We start from the raw sequence: 25,215 nt of genomic DNA, 5'->3' as shown, positions 1-25,215 counted from the left end.
ATCACCAAAATCACTGCCACTGTCACCCAACATAATATGAAGATCGAAACAACACTGTGGTGAGCCAAATCATGGATATTTTGTACATAAAACGAAAACTACATGTAGTTATTATTATTTAAGATTACGCACACATAGAAAACATTTGAAATAACTACTTATTTTCAATAAAAAAATAAAATAATTAAGGGTCAACGATCAGCTGTTTTGACAAACGGACGTCACACTGTCATTGTGACATTTATGACACTGCGCATGTTTCGTTCAGAAACTATTACTTTGGGTGCGTTCATACGATATCATTGCTTTTAATTATTGCAATAGAAAAAAAAAGATCACAATGGAAAAAAAATGTGGTAAATGCGACAAAATTATTAAAGGGAGACATTTTCTTACTTGCTCTAATTGTAAGTGCTTTTATGACCTGGAATGTTTAAATACTAAAAAAAGGTACAATCTGATGAACCCAACTACCAAAAAAAATTGGAAATGCATGAACTGCTGTCAAGTGAGTCCAGCAGCCACAAAAAATCAGACTCTAGCCCCGGAAGGTAAATCATCATCATCATCACCATCAAGGACAAACATAAATGCAATAGCAAAAAGGGAAGAAGAAGCGAATGAGGTAATATCAATCAGCCAACCAGAAGAACTTCCACGATCCACACCAGATAACGGGGAAATTATTATTGCCAATATACCAACTCAAAACTCTTTTTCCTCCTTATCGTCGGAAGACGAAGATGCTGATGACTCATCAGATGATAGCAGGCTGAACAGGAGTTGTCCTGATACTACCAGATGTGAATGTGATAGAGTTCCAGACATGGAGGAGAAAATAACTACCTTACAGACCCGCCTATTGTCGGCGGAAAAAGAAATCGAAGATATTCTCTCAGAAAACTTCGCTCTTAAGGAACAAATGTCCCAATACAAATTAGAAATAGAAACGCTGCAAAATTTATGCAGATCTACCTCATTACCATCACCGTCGATAAAAATCAAGAAAAATACCCCCATGAGGAATCATAGCAAAAATAAAAGAGATCCCAAAATAAATATGGATCAAAAAATGCAAAAGGATGAAAAAGAATTTCTCACAACTGCTATAGGAAAAGAGGTATATGAAGAAAATAAACAGAATAAGCATCTCAATGAGCACAGCACGACCTCAGAGAGTACTCCGGATCTCCAGTCAAAATTGCAAACAACTAAAGACGATAATCAAGCAAAGGTTAAACTGTGTATTTTAAGTAACCACAAGAAAATGAGAACGCTTCAAGCTATAGAATCTTCATTTGAGGACAACATAAAGTACTGCCACTACAATGTACCTGATGGTGGAATAACTGAACTCTTATGTAACTTAGAGCATAAATTGGTCAATTTTACTATGAACGATTACTGTGTCATATTTATAGGCGAAAGAGATATTATTAGGTCTGAAAACAGTATCAATCTAGTAAATTGTTTACGAGAATCGCTAAAAAAAATAACTCACACCAATACAATTATTTGTGTTCCGACATATGTGTGTGGAGCACTTATATATAACTATAGAGTCGAGATGTTTAACAACTTACTAACAATGGATATGCAAAGCAATAACTATGCCTATATTTTCGACACTAACTTCGATTTAACACTGGACATGTTCTCTTACTACTCAGGGAAAATTACTAGATACGGTATCAAAAATGTATTTTCGTGTCTCAATAAATTTATAAGCAGCATTCATTGCAAGTCTACCAGTGCCTATGAAAATAATCAGAGTAATCAAAACAATGCTGTATGTGACATTAAGGATATCACTGCTGAGGAGGATAAAAGTACGTTTTTTCGTTCGTAACGAACAGCTCGTACAGTTTAGATTACTTCATCAAAACATCGCGGGTTTACTCAGCAAAAATGAATTAGTAGAGTTAACGGTTGCGGAGCTTTCTCGGGAAATTGGCACTATTGACTTTATATGCTTCTCAGAAACTTTTATGAAAAGTGGATCAGAAAGTAACTTAAAATTGCCAACATATAAACTCGCCGCATATTTCTCTAGGAAGCATCATAAACGAGGTGGCTCATGTATCCTTGTAAGGCATGGGCTAGAATATACACAATTACAAATTACTCGTGAACTATGCAGTCCATACTACTTCGAATGCTGTGGAATTGAATTAAGCAGCTTTAATGTTATCATAATATGCATTTATAGAATACCTCAACATGACATTCAGCTATTTATTTACAAATTAAAAACAATGCTTAATAAACTGACATACAACAATAATAAGAAAATCATTATCTGTGGGGACTGGAATATCGATATGCTAAAATCCAGTAACCAAGCTAGGGAACTGACATCATTGCTAAGTAATTTCAACTTTACCATACATGTAACTAAAGCGACACGGAAAAAGTCTTGTATAGACTTAATAGCCTCAAACATAGACGTTTCCTTCATAGTAAGCAATACACATCAGCTTGCATTGTCTGATCATGATACTGGACAGTCCTTATCATTCTCTATCCCGAAGCCAGACCACGTAAAACGACGAAGTAAATACTGGATTGAAGAGAGACGTGACTTTAGCCAGGAAAATGTCGATACGTTTTGCAAGCACATGTCATGTCTAAGTTTTAACGAAGTATATGAAGAAACAGACTGTAATACTTCTTTCACGGTATTTCATGACTTACTTCTACTCTTATTTAAACTATGTTTTCCAATAATAAAGGTCAAATCACAGGATAAACCAATCAAAAACAGATGGATAACGAGAGGATTAAAAAAATCCTGTAAAAAAAAGAGAATGCTCTACTTTAAATATTTAAATGACCACACTAATAAAAAATACAACAATACCGTGTACAAAAATTACTCAAGGCTACTCAAAAAATGCATGTTACAGTCTCAACATATAAATAATATTAAATACATAAATAGATCTAACAATAAGGGCAAAGCTGCATGGAAAATTATAAAGGATAACCTAAATTCTGCTAGTACTAAAGATACCCAACTGGACAAAGTAGAATCAAATGGTATAACTTATAAAGAACCTACAGAGATTTGTGATTTATTTAATGACTTTTTCATTCGACAAACAGAAAAAAGGACATCCTCTGACTATTATAACGCACGGATAGATACGTCCCCACGTAGCATTTTTCTCGCACCTCTAGATGAGCATGAAATCTTAAAAGTCATTCGAACATTGAATAACACTAACTGTACAGGTTATGACGAAATACCTACTAAAATAATTAAATTATGCGCCACTTATATAGCGGCACCCCTGAGTCATATCATTAATTTATCTTTTGAACAAGGGTGTTTTCCAGAACGACTAAAAACTTCGATAGTTAAGCCACTTTTTAAAAAAGGCGACCCGAAAGTAATGAATAACTATAGACCCATAGCTTTAGTACCCGTATTATCAAAAGTGTTCGAAAAGGCAATGTATATTAAACTAGACGATTTTCTAACAAAGACTAATGTTTTAAACCCGAACCAGTTTGGTTTCAGGAAAAATAGCTCCACCTCTCTTGCATGCTTTACCCTAGTCGAGAATATTAGTAAGTGCCTCAACGATAAACAATCAGTGCTGGCAGTTTTTTTTGATATGAGTAAGGCTTTCGACCTGGTTTGTCATCAAACCCTACTAAATAAAATTGAGAAATACGGTATTAGGGGTAATGCTTATTCCTGGCTACAAAATTACTTGTGCAAGCGTAAACAATACGTTGAAATTACAAAAATTATAGAAAATAAGAAATGCATTTATAAATCTGTTCCAAAAACAACCCATAGTGGCGTTCCACAGGGTAGCGTTTTAGGTCCCCTCTTGTTCCTGCTTTACATTAATGATTTACCGGCATCCCTAAGTCACAACTGTATACTTTTTGCCGATGATACGACATTAATAATTAAAAGTAGAAATAGGAATGACCTAGAAACCGAAGCAAATACTGAAATATGTAAGGTTATTAAATGGCTAGAGGATAATAAACTCAAACTAAACGCAGACAAAACTAAAATAATTCATTTTCAGAACTATAATTCTCCAAATCTAGATCTCAAAATCAATCTAAATTTCGATTTAATAAACACAGTCGACTCAGCCTCCTTCCTTGGTTTGACGATAGACAAACATCTAAACTGGAAACAACACATCGATAACATATGCAGCAGATTAGACAGATTTGTGTTTGCACTACGAAAGCTTAGAACTATAGCAACGGAACTATTAAATAACATATACGCAGTTTAACGTTTATAAAGTTTATTAAGGGTTAAACACAGTCCACAGAAGATAGTCAGTACAGTACGGAAGAAAGAAAATAGCACAGGACACCATAGAAGAAGAAATACAGAAAAGTACATGTAAAACGTATTTAAAACATAAGCGAGAGCGATTGGCCTGCGCGCGGCCTTCCGGCGTCGTATAGCGGATTCGACTGATCTGGCAAGAAAAACCGGGAGCGCACGAATGCGCCCGAAGATGTGCCGTTACTTTTAAGTACATCGCTCGGCCGCGGGAGCGCGGCGCGCGGGCAACTTATATTAACAATAAAATTATTTGAAACATAATATAATATGTGTTGCTACATCAGCCCCTTCGGAGACCTTTAGGTCGATTACAAGTAACTAGGGAAACGTACAACACGTCCTGAGCGAGTTCTGCGTTCGGCCTTTGCTGGCTGTGGCGCTGCGAGCTGCTGATCAGGAGCCGGACTAAGATCGGGTTCGCCTAGCATGTACGCGGGCTTGAGCCGATCGATGGAGACATTATTTGGCTTACCTTTAATAAGGATCTTGAAAAACTTGTCTCCCCGTTCAATCACCTGATAAGGCCCAGTATACGTAGGTTGCAGGGGCTTCCGTACGGCATCATTGCGTAGAAATACATGCGTCGACGTAGCCATGTCTTTATGCACGAACACTTTATGCGTACCATGGCGAGCCACTGGTGAAGGCTGTAACTTGCGCATTATAAGCTGCAAGCGAGTGAGGAAGTCTGTGTAATCAGCTGGCGCATCTTGACCCGAGGATTCAAAGAAATCCCCTGGCAAGCGCAGTTGCTGACCGTACACATATTCCGCGGTGGAAGCGGCCAAGTCGTCTTTCCATGCCGTCCTGATTCCTAAAAGAACCAGTGGCAGGACTTCAACCCAATCTTCGCTCGCATGGCATTTAATGGCAGCCTTCATCTGTCTGTGGAAGCGCTCGCACATTCCATTCGCTGCGGGGTGGTAGGCAGTCGTCTGTATGTGCTCAGCTCCGATAGACTTCGCCAAGCGCCGGAAAGTCTCGGAAATAAACTGCCTCCCCCTATCTGTTGTTATACGCTTGGGGCATCCGAATCGCGACACCCAACCGGAGAAAAATGCTTGAGTGACGGTTTCTGCTTTAATGTCAGAAATTGGCATCACTTCAGGCCACCTTGTAAAGCGGTCCAATGCCGTCAGGCAGTACTGGAAACCCTGCGAAAATGGCAGTGGACCAACCAGGTCAATATGAACGTGTGCAAAACGCTCTGTGTCAGTCGCGAATGACATTACAGGCGAGTGCACATGCCTTGACACTTTGCATCGCTGGCAGTGTTGACAAGCTCTAGACCAATTGCGACAGTCTCTATTTACTCCAGGCCAGACATATCGCTGAGTTACAAGCTTTGTCGTAGCCTTAGGGCTAGGATGACTAAGTCCATGTATCGAATCGAAAGCTTGTCGACGGAACTCGGGAGTCAGATACGGACGAGCCATTGGTCCAGACGTGTCACAATAAACTGCAGCGTCACTAGCTGTACCAGGAACAACTAACCTTTTGAGCTGCAATGACGATCCGGTCTTTAGCAACTGCTGGAACTCAGCATCGCGTTCCTGAGCAGAAGCTAACGCGTTGTAGTCAATGGCATTGCCGCTGACTGCATCGACAGGACGAGAGAGCGCGTCGGCGACCACGTTTTCCTCACCTGCTATGTGGCGGATGTCGGTGGAAAACTGCGCAAGGAAATCCAAGTACCGAAACTGGCGAGGCGAGCACTTGTCCAAGGGTTTAGTAAAGGCATACACGATAGGTTTGTGATCGGTGTAAATTCTGAACGGCTTCAGCTCCAGCATATGCCGAAAGTACTTGACAGACTCGTAAATTGCGAGCAACTCGCGGTCGTACGGGCTATACTTGCGCTGGGCTGGGTTCAGCTTACGTGAGAAAAAACCCAGTGGTTCCCACGTGTTACCTACCATTTGCTGTACCACACCACCGATCGCCACATCCGAGGCGTCACTGACCAGAGCCAAATCCGCATTCGGACGTGGATGAACAAGAAGTGTAGCCTCACCTAGACTCGCCTTGCAAGCCTCAAAACATGCGTTGAGGTCTGCGTTCCACTCGATCTTAGCAGAGCTCTTGCAATGATGACCTACTAACAAACCGTTTAGCGGTGCCTGTTTCTGGGCTGCGTGTGGAAGGAAACGCCGATAAAAATTCAGCATACCCAAGAAACGACGGAGTGCCTTGATGTTGGTGGGGCGAGGGAAGTCCATGATGGCCTTCACCTTCTCAGGTAAGGGTGACGTGCCTGAGCTGGAGATGCGATGGCCAAGGAATGTAACCTCAGCCTCACCGAATACGCACTTCGCGGTGTTTATTAGGACACCATGCTCACGCAGTCGCTCGAATACTTGCCTAAGGTGCTTCTCATGCTCGGTCGCGCATGAAGATGCCACCAGAATGTCGTCTAAATACGGGAAACAGAATTCCAGGTCACCGAGGATTTCGTCAATGAATCTCTGGAATGTCTGCGCGGCATTGCGCAACCCGAACCCCATAAAGCTGAACTCGAACAACCCAAACGGCGTCGTGATGGCCGTTTTAGCAATATCATCTTTAAACACCGGAATCTGGTTGTAGGCACGAACCAGGTCCAATGTGCTAAAAATCTGACAGCCGTGTAAGTTGTGTGAGAAATCGGCAAGATGCCTGACAGGGTACCTATCTGGTATGGTGCGGGCGTTCAACGCGCGATAGTCGCCACAAGGTCGCCAGCCGTTGTTCTTTTTCGGAACCATGTGAAGGGGCGACGACCAGGGGCTATCGGAGCGGCGTGCTATACCTGTACGCACCATATCGTCGAACTCCTGCTTGGCTATTTTGAGCCGCTCTGCATCCAACCGTCTAGGACGACAGTACACCGGCGGGCCAGGGGTGGTACGGATATAGTGAACCGTATTGTGCTTCACGGCTCGCTCCGTCGGGTCACCCGCAGGCCTCGTGATTTCAGGAAACTGCTGCAATAATTCGTGATACGCCGTTGTACCTGCAATCGACTTAATACTGCTCACAGAGCAAGAAGAGGCTGAATAAGCACGAGCGGTTAGCATAGTACAATAATCTATAAGCCGTTTATGCCTAACATCTATTAACAGGTTATAGAAAGCTAAAAAATCTACGCCAATAATAGGCTTTGTTACTTCGGCTAAGATAAAACGCCAATGAAAAGCGCGACGTAAACCAAAATCAAGCGTAAGACTAATTGCGCCATAAGTAGGTATAGGAGTACCATTAGCGGCAAACAATTGATATTTATCTTTAGTGCGGCACTGAGGATTTACAGAAGTAAAGGGAAAAACACAAAGATCGGAACCACTATCTATTAAAAATGTCAGTTTAGTGTTCTTGTCGGTGACGAAAAGACGACCAGGGGAAACTTGGCAATCACTCGTCGTCATTAGTGACCGCCGCTGGCATTTCCCTCGGTCCAGCTGCACGGCGCGCGACACTTGGTTGCACGGGGGCCGAATCTGTCGTGGTACCAGCATAGTCCGTTGCTCCCCGCACGACTCCTTGAGCGAGAGCTGTGACGTCCCCGGGAGCGCGAGCGCGATGTAGCTCGCCCACGGGAATTTCCAGTCGTTAAGGCGGCTACTTGCCGCACAAGGTCATCTATACGGCGGTTGAGACGCTCCTCCATTGTGCTAGGTACAGATGACGACGCGAGAACAGGAACAGCTGACCCAGAAGCTTCCGCAACATGAGGTGTGTGTACCACAATATCATTCACTCGGTCGGCCAGCGCAGCAACCTTATCCAAACTGGCATCTGACATCGTAGCAATAACAGTCTGCACATGCGGCGGTAAACGTTTAGCCCATATGCTGCGCAGAAAGTCGTCCGACAAGTCGGTATCGGCCAGGTCGCGAAGGTGTCGTAAAAACTGCGAGGGCTTACGATTACCCAGCTCGGCTTGAGACACCAACTCCTCCACTCGCTTGTCCTTGGACACGGATAATCGGTAAACTAGCTCAGTTTTTAGTTTGTCGTATTTTTCCGTCGCCGGGGGTTTTGTTATTATGTCCTTTACCTCCGCTGCATATTTATGCTCGAGATTGCTCACGACATGGTAAAACTTTGTCGAGTCGGCCACAATATTCGCCAAACTAAACTGTCCCTCCAACTGGGCAAACCATAAAGCCGGTTCCTCGGGCCAAAATGGCGGAACTTTAACGGCAACCGCACTAACGGTTGAATCTACTGTCCTCGGTACACTAACAACCGGTGGAGTAGGTGTGGTAGCACTTGGAGCAGTCGTTTCTACCATGATTATCTATTCCGCACTTTATTATAGCGATTAAAGTTTACACGGACGCTATAACACTGCACTGCACTCAGTTTTAACGTCGGAAAGTCACCAAATTTATAGCAACGGAACTATTAAATAACATATACGCAGTTTAACGTTTATAAAGTTTATTAAGGGTTAAACACAGTCCACAGAAGATAGTCAGTACAGTACGGAAGAAAGAAAATAGCACAGGACACCATAGAAGAAGAAATACAGAAAAGTACATGTAAAACGTATTTAAAACATAAGCGAGAGCGATTGGCCTGCGCGCGGCCTTCCGGCGTCGTATAGCGGATTCGACTGATCTGGCAAGAAAAACCGGGAGCGCACGAATGCGCCCGAAGATGTGCCGTTACTTTTAAGTACATCGCTCGGCCGCGGGAGCGCGGCGCGCGGGCAACTTATATTAACAATAAAATTATTTGAAACATAATATAATATGTGTTGCTACAGAACTTTAACATCTAAAGAGGCCGCTCTTTCTGCGTATCATGGATATGTGTCGTCTGTGTTACGTTACGGACTGGTCATTTGGGGCAACTCAGTTGATATACAGAGGGCATTCATCGTTCAAAAAAAGTGTATTCGGGCTGCATCTGGCGCTCAATATTTAGCCCACTGCAGACCAATATTTAAGGAGCTAAACGTTCTTCCCCTGCCCTGCTTGTACATATATGAGGTTGTTAAATTTGTCAGAAAACACCCAGATCTATTTCCTCTACATGATGCCGTTCATAATAAAACAAGTGGAAGGTATCCAAGCAAACTATTTGTTCCAAGACAAAAAGTAAACATATTTAGTAAAAATGTTTATATCATGGCAATTAAATTGTATAATAAGATTCCAAATGACATAAAATCACTAGATATAAATAAATTTCAGAAAAAAATGTTTGATTGGTTACTTGACATGTGTTTTTATTCGATCAATGAGTTCCTTAATTATTAATAAACTAATTATTTTATTGTTGTAATATAATTTTAATGTATTGTAATTTATTCCTGACTTAACTACTATTGTGCCAATACCTAGGTAATTATAGATTAGATTAGATTAGATTAGATGATTTATTTCATGAAAGACAATTTACATAATAAGTTTGCATTAATGTCAAAAATATAAGAATTTTTATCATGATCGTCAAAATAAAAATAAAAATAAAAATGAAAATAATAACAATACTAATGAAAATAAAATTATAGCTCCAATAAGGATTGTCAACACAATTACAATAAGAGTAAGTAGATAAATACTTACAAATCCAAAATATACGTAAATTTACAATGTCAAAACTTACACTAAAACAATAAAAACACAACACACAAGAACAATAAAAGTAGAAACAATAAATAAAAAGTCAATTTATCCCAAATGGGAACAGTGGTTACAGTGTCATATTAATGGAGTAGGTATAAAATAATACAAATAATATCTCCCAATAAGAATCGTCAACACACAATAATATAAAAAATCCTCCAATAAGGATCGTCTTTATGATAAAGAATACAATGTCAATATAGAAAACAATAATAATTAAACAATTTCTGAATCAAAATGTCATTTCCATGAACTCATTTACTGAGTACAGAGGGTTATCCAACAAAAGATTTCTCAATTTACGCCTGAATATTTGGTCGCATTGCTCGTTTCTTATCTCGGCAGGTAGGTGCTCGAAATAAGTAGGTCCGATGATTCGTGGGTTCTTTTTTGAAAGCATCAAGCGACGAGGAACTGTTCTAAGACGACCTGTGTTACGCAGTTGTTTTCCCGGACAATTTACACGAGAAAATTGAGCAATATTGTTTCTCACGTATACTATTAAGTCAAACAGGTGTTGTGAGTAGTGAGTCATAATGCGTTCCGAAATAAAAAGTTCTTTACATGGGTGCCTATGTTTTACTCCAGCAAGTGTACGAATTGCTCTCTTCTGAACTATTAGGACTCTTCTGGCATCAGTGGAGTTACCCCAAATGAGCGTGCCGTACGACATAATGGAATGGAAGTGAGCAAAGTACACCTGTTTTAGAGCTTCCTTCGAGATAAGTGGCTTCATCTTTCGCAACGCAAAGACTGCACTACCCAACCTGTCACAGACACTGTCAACATGGTGCTTCCAGTTAAGGTTACAGTCGACTATAAACCCAAGGAACCTACTCTCATTGCACACTGGCATCGGACTGCTGGCCATGCATGGTGGCAGTGGAATCTCCCGACCAGAGAATAGCATCACGTTTGACTTGGAGCAATTTAGTATGAGCCCATTTGCTGAAAACCAGGTCTGTAACTGCGCACAAGCATCGCTTATCTTTAGGCTTAGCTGGTCGTAAGATTCTGCACTAACCAACACGGTTGTGTCGTCCGCAAACAACACAGGCAAACCAGCTGCAACGTTCGACGGCAGGTCGTTTATAAAGAGAAGAAATAACGTATTTCCAAGAGCAGAGCCCTGCGGAATACCGATATTTACAGACCCTGCGTCGGATTGTAGTGGTTTGCCGTCGGCAAGCAGTTTTACGACTTGTTTGCGGTCCGATAAAAAAGACGTAAACAGCTGGTGAGCGTTGTCTTGGACACCATACTGATTTAGTTTTTTGAGCAGTATCACGTGACTGATGACGTCAAATGCCTTCGATAAGTCACACAACACTCCTGCCATCTTTTTTTTTGTCATCTAACCCAGTCACTATAGAATCAAACATCCTGCACGCCGCGGTGGTTGTGGACATTTTCTGTCGGTACGCATATTGGTTACTCGTTATCAGCTTGCTTGATTCCAGGTGACTCATCAGGTGGGACGACAAGATAGACTCAACCATTTTGGATATGGTTGGCACTATTGTAATAGGCCTGTAATTGTTGACGTCGCACCTGTCGCCCTTTCCTTTAAAGACTGGACATACCCTGGCATTTTTTAAAACGTCAGGATATGTACCAGTTTCGAACATAAGGTTTATGAGCACAACAAGTACGTCACCAACAACCGGCCAAGTCCAAAACAGAATATTGGGTGAAATATCAAAAGCATCGACGGTGCTACGCTTCTTCATCATAGAGTGTAGTGCCTTATCTAAGAGATCGCGAGTGACGACCGGCAGAGTGAAAATGGGTACATCAGTCATACCTAAATGCGTCTGTAGGTACCTAATAGACTCGGACAAGTCACCTTGTATGGCATACTTAGACGCTATACTAAGGAAATGGGAATTGAATGTATTAGGCAGGTCCCTTTTCTCTATAGTTAAGCTCGTTAGAGGGTCACGTAAGGATATGTTCTGAGATTTCGATTTTGTTCCCACTTCTTCGTTAACAATTTTCCAAATTTCTTTCGATTTGTTGCCACTGTCCATTAGCCTACATTCAATAAACTTTTGACGTGTTTGCAATGTTTTTGTCTTAATTAGACTGGAGTAATGATCAATACATTCTGTTAGAATTGGATTGTTTGGGTACTGACGTCTAATTTCATGGAGGTCGACATGCTTACAGATCAACTCCGCCAATTCGTCACTTAGCCACGGCACCTTTGGATTATTTTTACAACTAAACTTCTTAATTGGAAAATGTATGTCAATGTAATGTTTAAAAATATTAAATAGTTTATTAAATTTATAATTGATGTCAAACGTATTATCATATATAAAATTAAAATTGTAATTTGCAATGTCACGGTAAAATAATCCAATTGAATCTATGTCAAAAACGCGGCGCTCGACTACTCTGTGTTCTTTGTTATCGAGTTTATGTTGGGTGATTAATTCAAATCGTTGCGCGTTGTGGTCGCTGATCGCGGTATCGACCGGTGTTACAGAAAGTTCATCGCTCGCACAGTTCGATATCCCGCAGTCAATGGACGACGCACAATCCGCTGTCACGCGAGTAGCAAAGGATATTATGTTTTGACACCCATAGGATGTTAACACATCATTGATACGCCGCTTCATGGTATTATCGGTTAAATAGTCTACATTATGGTCACCAATTATGAGAAACCTTTTGTTTTCGTCAGTAATCATTTTTAACAATAACTCTAAATTCTCCAAGTAAAAGTCAAAATCTCCATTTCCTGTCCTATAAAGTACAATAATAATAATTTTCAAACTAGTAACTTCTATTGCCGTATATTCAAAATGATATTGCACGGCGAAGGCATGTAAGTCGTCGCGCTGCCGATAGTCTATACCTTGCCGTATGTATAGCGCGGTACCGCCATGGGCGATGCGCGTACGACAATAATAATTTGCAAGCAAGTACCCTCGTAGTTTCACTCGCGCAATCTCATTTTTACGGCACCAAATTTCGCTAAATCCTATTACGTGTGGTTTTTCTGTGCTTGTTAGTAAGTCTATCAGTGATGTTTTACCATTAATAGATCTAACGTTCTGGTGAATAATGACAAACTTTGAATTTACTTGGTTCTTGTTACTACTTGTTTTGCTGTCAAGTTTTTTGCCTGCACGACATTAAACAAACGAATCGATACACCAGATGGCCAGTTTTTGATATCTCGCACGGTCTTCTGTTTTTCGGCTGGCACATCAAGACGGAACGATGCGTAATTACCTCTGGTGACCACCAGCTGCTCGCACACGGGCGCCGAAATACCCATTTGCTGCACATGCTTAATAACGTCATCAATTGTGGTGTCCTCGCTGAGGTTAAACACATGTAGACTCGTGACCCTGGGACCGGCTGCGCGAAGACCCGTGGTACTTCGCTCGCTTGACGTGTAGCATGTGGAACCGATGCGTGAAGATGACGACGCCGGTGCTGCAGCCGTCAGAGGTTGTGCTAGCGGGTGTGGCGCCGTCTGTTGGTACACCGCTGGTAGTGGTGCTGGTGTTGGAGCAGATTTCAACGGGGGCAGTTGTTGTTGTGATGGCATGGCGCGCAGGAGGCCCACCCCCTCGCCTGCAAGCGGACTGTTGTTGTGCTTGGTTATATTTTTGACCGCACGACGTTGCCGAGTTAGACGAGCTGTGGGCTCAGGCTCAGGCGGCTCCGCTGTTTGTTCGGCCGGCAGAAGTGTTGCCGATGCTGATGTTGACGGTGTCACAGTGGTGGTATCGTCCTGCTGTTCGGACATAAAGATAATTCCCTCGGGCCCAGACTCATTGAGTGACATATGCTTTGTTTCTTGTGATGCTAGGAGTAATTGTGTCAGTGCTGGATGCGTACTAGTGCCTGTGATGACCCTCAAGATTGTCTGGATACTCTCGCTTTGGCTGGTGAGTAGTTTTTGCTGCTCCATTATTATGGTATTACACCGATCTAATTTGTCTCTCATGCCCGTAATTTCATTTGTGAGATTAGATATTGTGTCCACCAACCTGTTAACCGCCGCCGTATCTGTAGTCACTTTGTTCTTTACTGGTGCCATTTTTCTTGTCGGTTATTTTTATAATGTGATTTATATGTCAAAAATATTTAAAATAATGATAAAATGGTCACTTAAAACTATATTTAAATAATGAAAACAAATATAAATACGGAGAGCAGTTTGAATTTGACTGTTAACGTTAACGTTAACGTTAACGTATAAGGTTTGTAAAAACTCGATATGTAAATATTAAAATATATTATATGCATGTTAGTAATAATCAAGTAGGTATAGCAACTTAGTTGTAAGTAATACATATTTCTACGCCGATAGAGGCAGAATATGCCGCACTTATTGTAATTTGACCATCTTTGTACCATATTCTATGAAATAAACATTTGTATTTGTATTTGTATTTGAGGTACGGAACCCTAAAAAGTGAACCATCATTCTTATTTTAGGTTGAGTAATCCTTTTTCAGAAATAGCTAGTAAATCGTTTTTAACAACGAAAGTCGTTAAAATATCAAGTTATACCTATCCGTACCAATACGCAAAAAACGGCAAAAAAACCACGTTTGTTGTATGGGAGCCCCACTTAAATATTAATTTTATTCTGTTTTTAGTATTTGTTGTTATAGCGGCAACAGAAATACATCATCTGTGAAAATTTCAACTGTCTAGCTGTCACAGTTCATGAGATACAGCCTGGTGACAGACGGACGGACAGCGGAGTCTTTTTTTTTATACCACGTCGGTGGCAATCAAGCATACGGCCTGTCTTAGTAATAGGGTCCCGTTTTTACCCTTTGGGTACGGAACCCTAAAAATTGCGTTATTACCTATTTCACGCAGACAAAAACTGTTATAGAAACAATAAAATAATCAATGCTAACTGTACCCAAACACAAAAGTTTCTAAAAAGACCTTATCACGTCCATATCTATTAACCCCATCATTACCGGCTTAGCAAATTACTAGAATCTTTTCATACCGTTCAAAATAACAGTCACTTTCATAACCGGTTCGCTTTGTACGACGATAACAATGAAACGTTACTACGATAATTAAATTACAAGCTTCTGCCCGCGACTTCGTCTGCGTAGAATTAACATTTATTTTAATATCTAACTTCCATAGCAAAGCGTGATGAAACTGATAAAAACCGGCCAAGTGCGAGTCGGACTCGCGCACGAAGGGTTCCGTACCATTACGCAAAAAAAAACGGCAAAATAATCACGTTTGTTGTATGGGAGCCCCACTTAAATATTTATTTTATTCTGTTTTTAGTATTTGTTGTTAATATAGCGGCAACAGAAATACATCATCTGTGAAACTTTCAACTTTCGCTATAATAAGCTATCACGGTTCATGAGATACAGCCTGGTAACAAACGCAGATGGACGGACGGACAGCGAAGTCTTAGTAATAGGGTCCCGTTTTTACCCTTTGGGTACGGAACCCTAATAAAAACTATCCTTTACAATCTCCAATTTAACAAATTTCGACCCATGCCACCGTGACCGGATAGCCGAGCGGTTCAGGCACCTGTCCGGTAACCGGGGGATGCTGGTTCGATTCCAGCTCTGGACACTGTATAGTTTAAATTTCATCGGAGTAAATTAAACGTAACAATCAAAATATAAAGTCCTAAGAATTAACCATATCATACATATCGTCTAACTCGGTTCAGCGGTCAGCAGATCTGAAGATGTAACAGACAGACAGACAGACAGACAGACAGACAGACAGCCAGACAGATCTACTTACCCATTTATATCAGTAAGTTTAGGGATTTAAAACAATAATGTTACAAGATGATGATTATTGTTAATAATGGGTAATAATCCCACGACTTTATGATAACCAGTTAGTTACATAAATTTGCATATAATTTGGTTAAACGTTTCGTCATAATAACGAGGTTTTCTTTAAACTACACTATGCAACATACGTATATCAACTGTGCATTGGTAAATATGTTTTGCATCAAAATAAGTTTGTTATATGGTTAGTTAAATGGCTTAATGATCTTATCCGAATATTATCTGATTACGAGATTTAAGAGTACTTCAAGAGGCATAAATCAAAATTAGTTTAATGTTCGCATTTTCTGGAAACGGTATTAGGATTTGGTAAAATTATTATTATTATTCAGAGTCCACTGTGTCCCACTGCTGGGCAAAGGCCTCCCCCTCTTTTCCTACTCGTCTCTGTTTAGTGCTATCTGGCCAGCCTCTCAAAAAGAAGTCCAAATTATCCCGCCATCGCCGACGAGGTCTGCCGGATCCGCAAAAATTACAAAATTACTTACGTAAAAAATTGCGGTATGCGGAAGTGTTATATTTTAAGATTAAAAATAGTTTCACTGTTCATAGGTATTAATCTATATCTAAAAAGAAGAATACTAATTCTAAGACATGCAAACGAAATCAGAGCATCTTTTAACGCAGTATACAAGCCGCTATATTAAACCATCTGGGTCAGACTGTCGGACGTAAGGCTGAACGAATTGGAGCGAAATCTGTCTATAGCAGCACACAAAATGCTGATCATGATTATGAGAACGGCTTAGAAGGAAGGATACTACCTAATTATTCTAAGCCATGAAAACGAAATCAGAGCACCTTTTAACGCAGTATACAAGGAGCTGCCATCTGGGTCAGACTGTTGGACGTTAGGCCGAACGAATTGGAGCGAAATATGTCTAGCAGCACACTAACATGCTGATGACGATTATAATAATAGCTTAGAAGGAAGGATACTAATTCTAATACATGCAAACAAAATCAGAGCACCTTTTAACGCAGTATACAAGGAGCTGCCATCTGGGTCAGACTGTTGGACGTTAGGCCGAACGAATTGGAGCGAAATCTGTCTAGTAGCACACTAACATGCTGATTATAATAATAGCTTAGAAGGAAGGATACTAATTCTAATACATGCAAACAAAATCAGAGCACCTTTTAACGCAGTATACAAGGAGCTGCCATCTGGGTCAGACTGTTGGACGTTAGGCCGAACGAATTGGAGCGAAATCTGTCTAGTAGCACACTAACATGCTGATTATAATAATAGCTTAGAAGGAAGGATACTAATTCTAATACATGCAAACAAAATCAGAGCACCTTTTAACGCAGTATACAAGGAGCTTACATCTGGGTCAGACTGTCGGACGTAAGGCTGAACGAATTGGAGCATAACGTACGATTTACATTTGAATGTTGCGCCGGCAGCGTCAAGTGTTATGCGCAGGTGAACTACACAAAACGATGTGCCTTAATTGTGAGTTCTAGTATAATTTGAGCTCGGGAATCTTAATACGTTTATGTAATCAGAGATTGAGTCTGGGTTGTCATTACATTGCTTGAAGATCATCTTGTTTTGTCTAAGTGTGGCATTAGGGACAATGTTTAATGTAGACCTACATGTGAAATGAAATGAACGAAATCAAAAGGTAAAAATAGTATGGAAATAATTGTGACTTTTCCAACCAAAAGGTACCACATTGTCGCTTGTCAATAAGGTTGATTTCAAATTGAAGCTGTATGGAAATAACGCCTTATTGACAACCGACAATAAGTACCCTTTTGATTGAAAATGGCTCAATTATTTAAAATAAAAATGACGCTATTTCAAATATACACGACTATTGATTGTGGTGTGTGTTACTTTGTCAATGCTTATTTAATTCGTGTTTTTTCTATAATATTAGAGGACAAAACACCAAAAAGCATTCGTTTTTTGTGTACTTATAAACTATTTTATCAACCTAAAAACAAAGTAAATAGAACACTTGTAAATCCAAGTATGTAAAGAATGAATCAATTAAATACTGTCCTACATTTACCTACACAAATTGAAATGTCACATTGAATGACATCATTTTTAAAGACCCAACTTCGTTCAAAGATAATTTATTTGATTTTTATGGAGTATTCAAATATTATGGATATTTTAATAGGCGCCAACGGGCGTGATCAATATGCATATAGTTACGTTACGAAAGACCGATAATGTACGACCATCACGGACCGGGCCCAGCCAGAGCCAGGCATACTATAGTTACCAAAGGAATTTCAAGCTTATATGCTTGGGTATTGCGGTCATTAACGCTTTATGCGAAAATCATATAATTTTCGTAAGACCGAATAAATGACAAACGTGTTGAGGATTTCTCGAGTTGTCGACATTGTAGTTAACAACATTGTTGCAGGTAATGTCAATTTCTTGCAGTAATGCAATCTGCAGCAACGCTGTGCTGCAATGCTGTAGCACTTGAATTGTTACCTTTTAGTTTAATGCGGCGGCGGCGGCAATCGATCCGGCCCGGTCGATGAGAATCGTACTTATTTGATGATTGCACGGAATTCTGAATAAATATTTCTCCGACGATATTAGGTTTTAGTTTAGATGCTTCGCATTTTTATACAGACATTAACTTCTATATTTTATTTTATATTTTATGATCTAGGATGCAGAACTTTATGGTATTGCATTTCTATTTAATGGCTGCAGTTTAAAATGGAAATCTCACAAAAACGTTTTTATAGGAAAAATAAAACTTTAAAACTGAAATAATAGTCCTGCTGGGTATCACCTGGTTCCTGTTAGAAATTCCTATTAGTATTATAAATGCGAAAGTAACTTTGTCTATTGCCTCTTCACGCTTAAAACTATATTATAGTTCATCACTTTCATTCAAAGATAATTGATTGTGTTAAAGAGGTAAAGTCTAACCCCCCTTATTCATAAAACTTTACGCAAGCGCAGACTCACCTATGTGCGACTGTAATATTGAAGTGGGATCATTGGATCATATTCTCTTTAACTGCCCTCGCAACTCCCCCTTCTTTAATTTATATTCTGTCTTAACAAAATTAAAAATTCCCCTCCCTATAAAACCTACGCCTTTACTATGTCCGTGACTATGTCTCACTGTGTTCAAGTAATTAATACTATTTGATGTTTACGCCATCTACTATGTATGTACAATAATTTAAAAGTCCTAATTTTGCATGTGAACCTATCAATCTTATGTGCTAAAATACTCATTACCGCGAACAGATGGCGTTACGGGTCCTAAAAATCATCAATTGTAGTTGTTTACTTCAATAAAGAGTCTTGCACTACCTATCTGCATGAACGCTGCATTTTTAATTCTCCCTGCACATATCTCATCGACCGGTATACACTGAAAATAAAATAAAAAATATTTCAGATTCTTGCCAGGTTTCTGCGGAAAGATAACATTGTGCTTTAGTAGTCTTTTAGTATAGTATAATTATTATAATGTTCGCGTCGTCTACATATGGACTAATTACTCACCTTTGTTTTACTTAGCTATAACGAAACGTGTAGTGCTTTTATGTTCTGTGTGGGTGTCGGTATATGTTTGTGCTGTCCTCTGTCCTCAGATGCAGACACCAAAACACTTGATATTGGCAAATTTTTGCCAACTTGGTTGGCCAGACCGCCATTTAATAAAAGAAGAAGAAGAAACGTCAACTTTTGACAATAAGAATTACCGCAAAATGTAAGATGTACAGCGACATATCGTTTACCTGTCAAATTCGAAGCACGAAATTTCCGCATCTTTATACTCAATAAATGTATTTTTGCTTTCATCTTAATCGCTGAATCAAGACAAGTCAAGTCAAGGTCGTATCGACAGTTCATAACTATAAAAAAAAAATTAAGCTGAATCGGACTCCTCGGATTATTGGCCTATAAATTCCTAAACCAGCATAGACTACTTTTTAGGGTTCCGTACCCAAAGGGTAAAAAAGGGGCCCTATTACTAATACTCCGCTGTCCGTCTGTCACCAGGCTGTATCTCATGAACCGTGATAGCTAGACAGTTGAAATTTTCACAGATGATGTATTTCTGTTGCCGCTATAACAACAAATACTAAAAACAGAATAATATAAATATTTAAATGGGGCTCCCATACAACAAACGTGATTTTTTTTGCTGTTTTTTTTTTTCGTAATGGTACGGAACCCTTCGTGCGCGAGTCCGACTCACACTTGGCCGGTTTTTTTTGTATAAAATCGATATAAGATTTATAGTCAATGTCATTAAAACCGGATACATTTTTATGCAAAGAGCATAGCGGTCACAACGGGCACTAATGTCTATAAGAAGATATGTATACCATTTGGACATAATGGCATAACTTATCCTTAAGTCATATTTATTTTGCCAACTTTTACCCCAACAATCACTTCGACTTTGAACTTTTAGATATGCCACTATCTCTTATTGACGCAAAAGCTGTTTATACACTTAGGTCTAATCGAGTCTACTGAAACAGAAATCCGAAATAAGATCAGCCGCGTCTATATTTCACAGGATTCTCGACTCCATTATCAAGGGTATAAAGACAGACATTGTAAAGTTGTTATAGGATAGGCGATGGATCGTGAGTCATCAGCGAAGCATATTGCGCGGTTACATCATTTCATGATGGAGTTAATGGTTGGCTGTGTCTCGGACATTTTAGACGATTATCCCATGTTTTGGGATAAAGCGCGTGCCTAGACTTTACGTAGGCATTAATGAACCATTATTCTTTATCATACTGTTAATCACGTTTAAAAAACAGCCACAAGAGTTCCACAGTTGACACAAATGAGTCTCAAAATAATCTTCTTTTTCTACACCTCATTTGCTTCAATGTTATTGTACAAATGCTTGGTAAAAGCAAATAACTTGGCGCATGTACTAACCATATACATACATATATATATATGTTTTCGTTATCGCATACTAAATCCTTCAATAAGCTTATTCACCCCTCGCCAGACAAAGAATGAAGGACTGGAACAGGCTATCTGGAACCAAAGGAATTCAAAACGCTACCCATGAGATCCATCATCCGGCATATGGAGATGGTGGGAAAAGCTCTTGAGTAGCGGACGGATCTTTCCTAGGGGGTAACTGCACAAAAGATCCCTATGGGTCGAAGTGTCCGCAATCCGCAAGGGCCCCCGAAACCATAAGATAAGACGCCACACACTTGGCTATCTTATACATGTTTACGAGTCCAGCAGCCTTAGGCCTTAGCACGACAATATCTCACGCGCGATAAATATAGAAAATGTACCTATCGGTATATTGTAAACAACTCATCGGTCATTTACTATTCCGTGCAACACGACTAAACCTCAAAGGTTAGGATTGATAATGGAACAATAATAGCGAGCGAAACAAGATTTGGCAAAACATTAAGTTCATAGCTGTATTACCCAGGCATACCATCACGTATAATGTGTGCTAGTTTATTACCAATGTGACAGAAATATTGTGCCTTGGTTGGTCCTACATACCTAGTCATCTCATCCGTCATCACTATTCACAACACTAAACCTCAGACCGCAGTGGTCGGGATTGATAATGGGACAAAAGCGAGCGAATCTGCACAGGCCCGATAGACGGGTCGACGGCCGTGCCCGGACGCCGTATCGCGGTGATAGCCCCGGGTCAGCCGGCACTATTTTAGAACTTTAGGTAGGTAAATACTTTGTTATTATATTAACCTTCCATATGCTGCGGTCAAAAATTTTCCGCTTATATGGTGATCGTAATAAATAAGTAGGTACATATAGAGTGCACTGATCCGTGCCTAATATCAAAGATTAATGAAACAAACATTGAAAAAATTAGTCTATTTAGACAAGCAGGACTTGAATCTGCAGGAAGGAATACGACATGTCTGGATCACGATCTATTTGCTATGTTTGTAAAACATCCAAGTTTTTTTTAATGAATTTACACGGTGAGTACCCAAGAGCTCTGAAAACGAGTGAGGTATAGTTTCTTTAAAATTGGCATACATTATACGCACTGAATTCATTGTTCTTGAGCGTAGCGTAATGCTCGGTGTTGTCAACACTACTGGTATTTACCATTGTCTGACGTAGTGTAAGGTGTACAGTCGCCATCAGATATATCGGAGCGGCCGAGGTGCTCAGAAATATCTGAGCACGCACTCTAACGCCTTGACAATAGAGGCGTGTTCAGATATTTGTGAGCACTGGCCGCTCCGATATATGTGATGGCGACTGTACGTACGCAAAAAAAAACCGCCAATCGATGTACAGTTTAGCCGTTTGGCACACGCATACTAGAGGTGAAACAATTTTTTTGACCCGCAGTTCCAAAAAAAATGTCGCTTAGGCGTGCGGAGTAATTTTTTTTATGGGTTTTTTTTTCAGAAACCTATCGTGTGTGGTATCAGATGAAAGGGCTTTTTGAGGCGATTCTAAAAATATACCACATCATTACATTTCACAGCCATGTTTCTTAAATTAAGACAAGAATAATTTTTAAAACATACCAAGTTTGGGCTCCTCCAGATACGATATGAATGATTTTTTTTTGTACAATATATCACACGTGATACGTGATACCCTCATATCCAAACTCAAGAAAGCGATTTTGAAAATAATTCCATTTTTTTTACAAGAGACTAATGGTTTGAATCCCGGTAAAGGCATTTATTTATGTGATAACCATAGATGTTTGTTCCTGAGTCACGGGTATTTTCTAAGTATGTATTTAATGTAGTATTTTATATATTATACATATCTTTGTCTGAGTACCCACAACACAAGCCTTCTTGAGCATTTTGTAAGGCTTAGTCAATTTGTGTATTTTTTTATTTCGCATATTAGGGCGTGTAGATTAACTAAATAGCATGGTAAAAATGGCGCCGTAAAATACCCCGAGAATTACTTTCAGCAGTTCAATAGGTTCAGATTTAAACATTTAAAACACAGACTTTAGCTAGCGAGTCGAAGACTTAATGACCTGCGAAGAGATAAGGAGCCTCTATAGTTTCACTAACGTTAGTTTTTAGTTTTAAAACCCCAACGGGCGAAGTAATGACGTTTTAAGTTAGCTTCGTCTTTAAACGTTCCTATAAAAAAAATAGTTATAGTCTAGTCGGCGGTAGTGACCGATAAACGAATGGAGATGGAGGTCCTGGTTTTTTTTTTCTAGTCCCGATAAGGGCATTTAATTGCGTGTTTATCACAAATATTTGGTAATTAGTTATGGATGTTTTCTATTTAAGTATGTATGTACATCGTCGCTTAGTACCCATTGTATAAAAAAACCTTGCTTGGTTTGGAGCTAGGTCGAACTGTGTAATTGTCCTCAAATATTTATTATTTTAGTTATGAAGTCTATATAGTTCAAAGCCTAACAAATGGATATGAGTGACCAGAGTGAATGTTTTGATCGGATATTTCCAATCGCTGGTAAAATCTTCAACACGATTTATGATATTCATTTAAGTATTAAACTATTGGAAATATCACTGTTCGTACCTATAGCATATTACTTAAAATGCCTTCGTATGTCTAAATAGCTGTTCTCCTCTACACGTCGCATTTAACGACCGATTTTTGAGCCATAATGGTAGTTAGGAAGCACAAAATCTAAACAATATCACAACCAACCATCACATCCTCTCAACGCAGGCCCACAAATGAATTCCATCATGTTATTTCACCGATAAGCGTCAACACACGGCCCAAACAGACCAGTTCCCCTACCATGCTTAGCTCCCTTATTTAGCTTAGCTTAGCTCCCTTATTTTGTCTCTTTTTAATAAACACGAATTTCTGAGACGGATAGGGACAGTGACAGACGTCTATGAATAAAGCCATTAGTTGATGGCTTTTCCATATATTCACTTGAGTCACACGTAGACCACGTAGTGCTACATCAGACATAGTGGAAACTAAAATATCCATTCAAAATTTGGGAAATTTTTAGCATCAGTATAGAAAATACTACTGATTCCCAGCAGTGGGAGATCAAATCAACATCTAAGAGAAACTGATTTTCGAGTATTTTACGAGCGAGATACGAGCGAGCGAGGTCATCAAGTGAAGCGAGTGTGCTAAGACTAAATACGACCGAAGTAAACACATATCATGGTAAGGGTACAAAATACCAGAAATATCAGGCAAATAACCCAGCGTACCCTCGCAGGGTTAAACCAACAACCCTAATGAGTTTTTTTGGCATATTTACAATTCATAACACGCCCATTCAAGAATGTTCGAGATGTGGCCAGAATTTAGAGCAGTCGGAATGTCCCGTGCATACCGTTCGTGACAGACGTGTTTCTGTTTTGTAGGCATCGCCGAATTCGTAAGATCGAGATCTGAGGGGCTACCGCGAAAACTGAAATTCGCAAAATGCGGGGATCTTTCTCTTTTACTCCAATGAAGGCGTAATAAGAGTGACAGCGAAAATGCCAGCAATTTATGAACTTCGATTTTCGCGGTTATAGCCCTGTTAAAGAAGTTACAATTTATGTTACAATTAAGTACAGTGAAAAATTTGCAAACATGTACGTACCAAATACGATATCGGTATCCTTCATTTTATTACAAACTACATAACAAATTAAATAAAGGGTGGATCTATATCTTATTCTATTAAAGGGGCCCACTGATTACCAGTCCGCCGGACGATAATATATTATATCGGCCTGTCAGTTGTTAGGAACGGTCAAATTTTTGTTCTAACTGACATGCTGATATCGTCCGGCGGACTGATAATCATTGGGCCCCTTAATACCATGATTAACCTCTTGTCTGTGTATGACAGGGATCCTGACCGAATTTTTTTGCAACGAAGTTTCTTAGAGAACGATTTTTTCTGTTCTATTATACAGCACGATTAAATTATTAAATTAAATCACGATCACGATTTTTGACCACCACACATATGAAATGTTAATTGACAGAGAAGTAACTTTTCTTATTTGATGTGCTGTTATGATTTATAAAATCTGCAGTCTGTGCAGTAGTCATTTCTAGGAAATCATGATTTTGTTGTCAGTTTGCTATTGAAGAAGAGACCTTGAAGTTTCAATACCTTTAAATAAACGGTTACTATGGAATGGACAAAGCATACGAAAGGTCATATAAAACATTAAAGTTCGTAACAATAAACTTAGAACTTTATTGATGATTCAAATTTCACTCGGCGCTGTTAAATCATTCACTTTGACGTGAAAACAAACAAATAAAAACTAAGCAGGCATTATGACTATACCCTGAGCAATCATGAATCATACCTAAACAAGTCATAACGCATGAAATAAAACTATGAAAACGGATTATATCGCGTATATTGAATTTATAATACATCCCGACGTTTCGAACTCTTTACAGCGTCCGTGGTCAACGGGTGACCGGGGGGTCGGGATGTATTATAAATTCAATATACGCGATATAATCCGTTTTCAT

The 25,215-nt window shown here is 39.6% G+C and overlaps 1 protein-coding gene across 1 annotated transcript; it reads right to left on the bottom strand.

The window, feature by feature from the left end:
* Nucleotides 1–11,291: 11,291 nt before the first annotated feature.
* Nucleotides 11,292–12,638, bottom strand: LOC134747725 (uncharacterized). The gene is made up of 2 exons (XM_063682349.1): nucleotides 11,422–12,638; nucleotides 11,292–11,387 (listed from the first exon to the last, which is right to left on the bottom strand). The coding sequence occupies exons 1-2, from the start codon at nucleotides 12,636–12,638 to the stop codon at nucleotides 11,384–11,386; spliced, it is 1,221 nt and encodes a 406-aa protein (XP_063538419.1). The 3' UTR covers nucleotides 11,292–11,383.
* Nucleotides 12,639–25,215: the final 12,577 nt, after the last annotated feature.

The sequence above is a fragment of the Cydia strobilella genome, chromosome 15 (genome assembly GCF_947568885.1).
Source record: "Cydia strobilella chromosome 15, ilCydStro3.1, whole genome shotgun sequence".
Classification (NCBI taxonomy): Eukaryota; Metazoa; Arthropoda; class Insecta; order Lepidoptera; family Tortricidae; genus Cydia; species Cydia strobilella.
The sequence above is the reverse complement of the archived record's forward strand: the minus strand, read 5'-3'. Positions and strand labels throughout refer to the sequence as shown.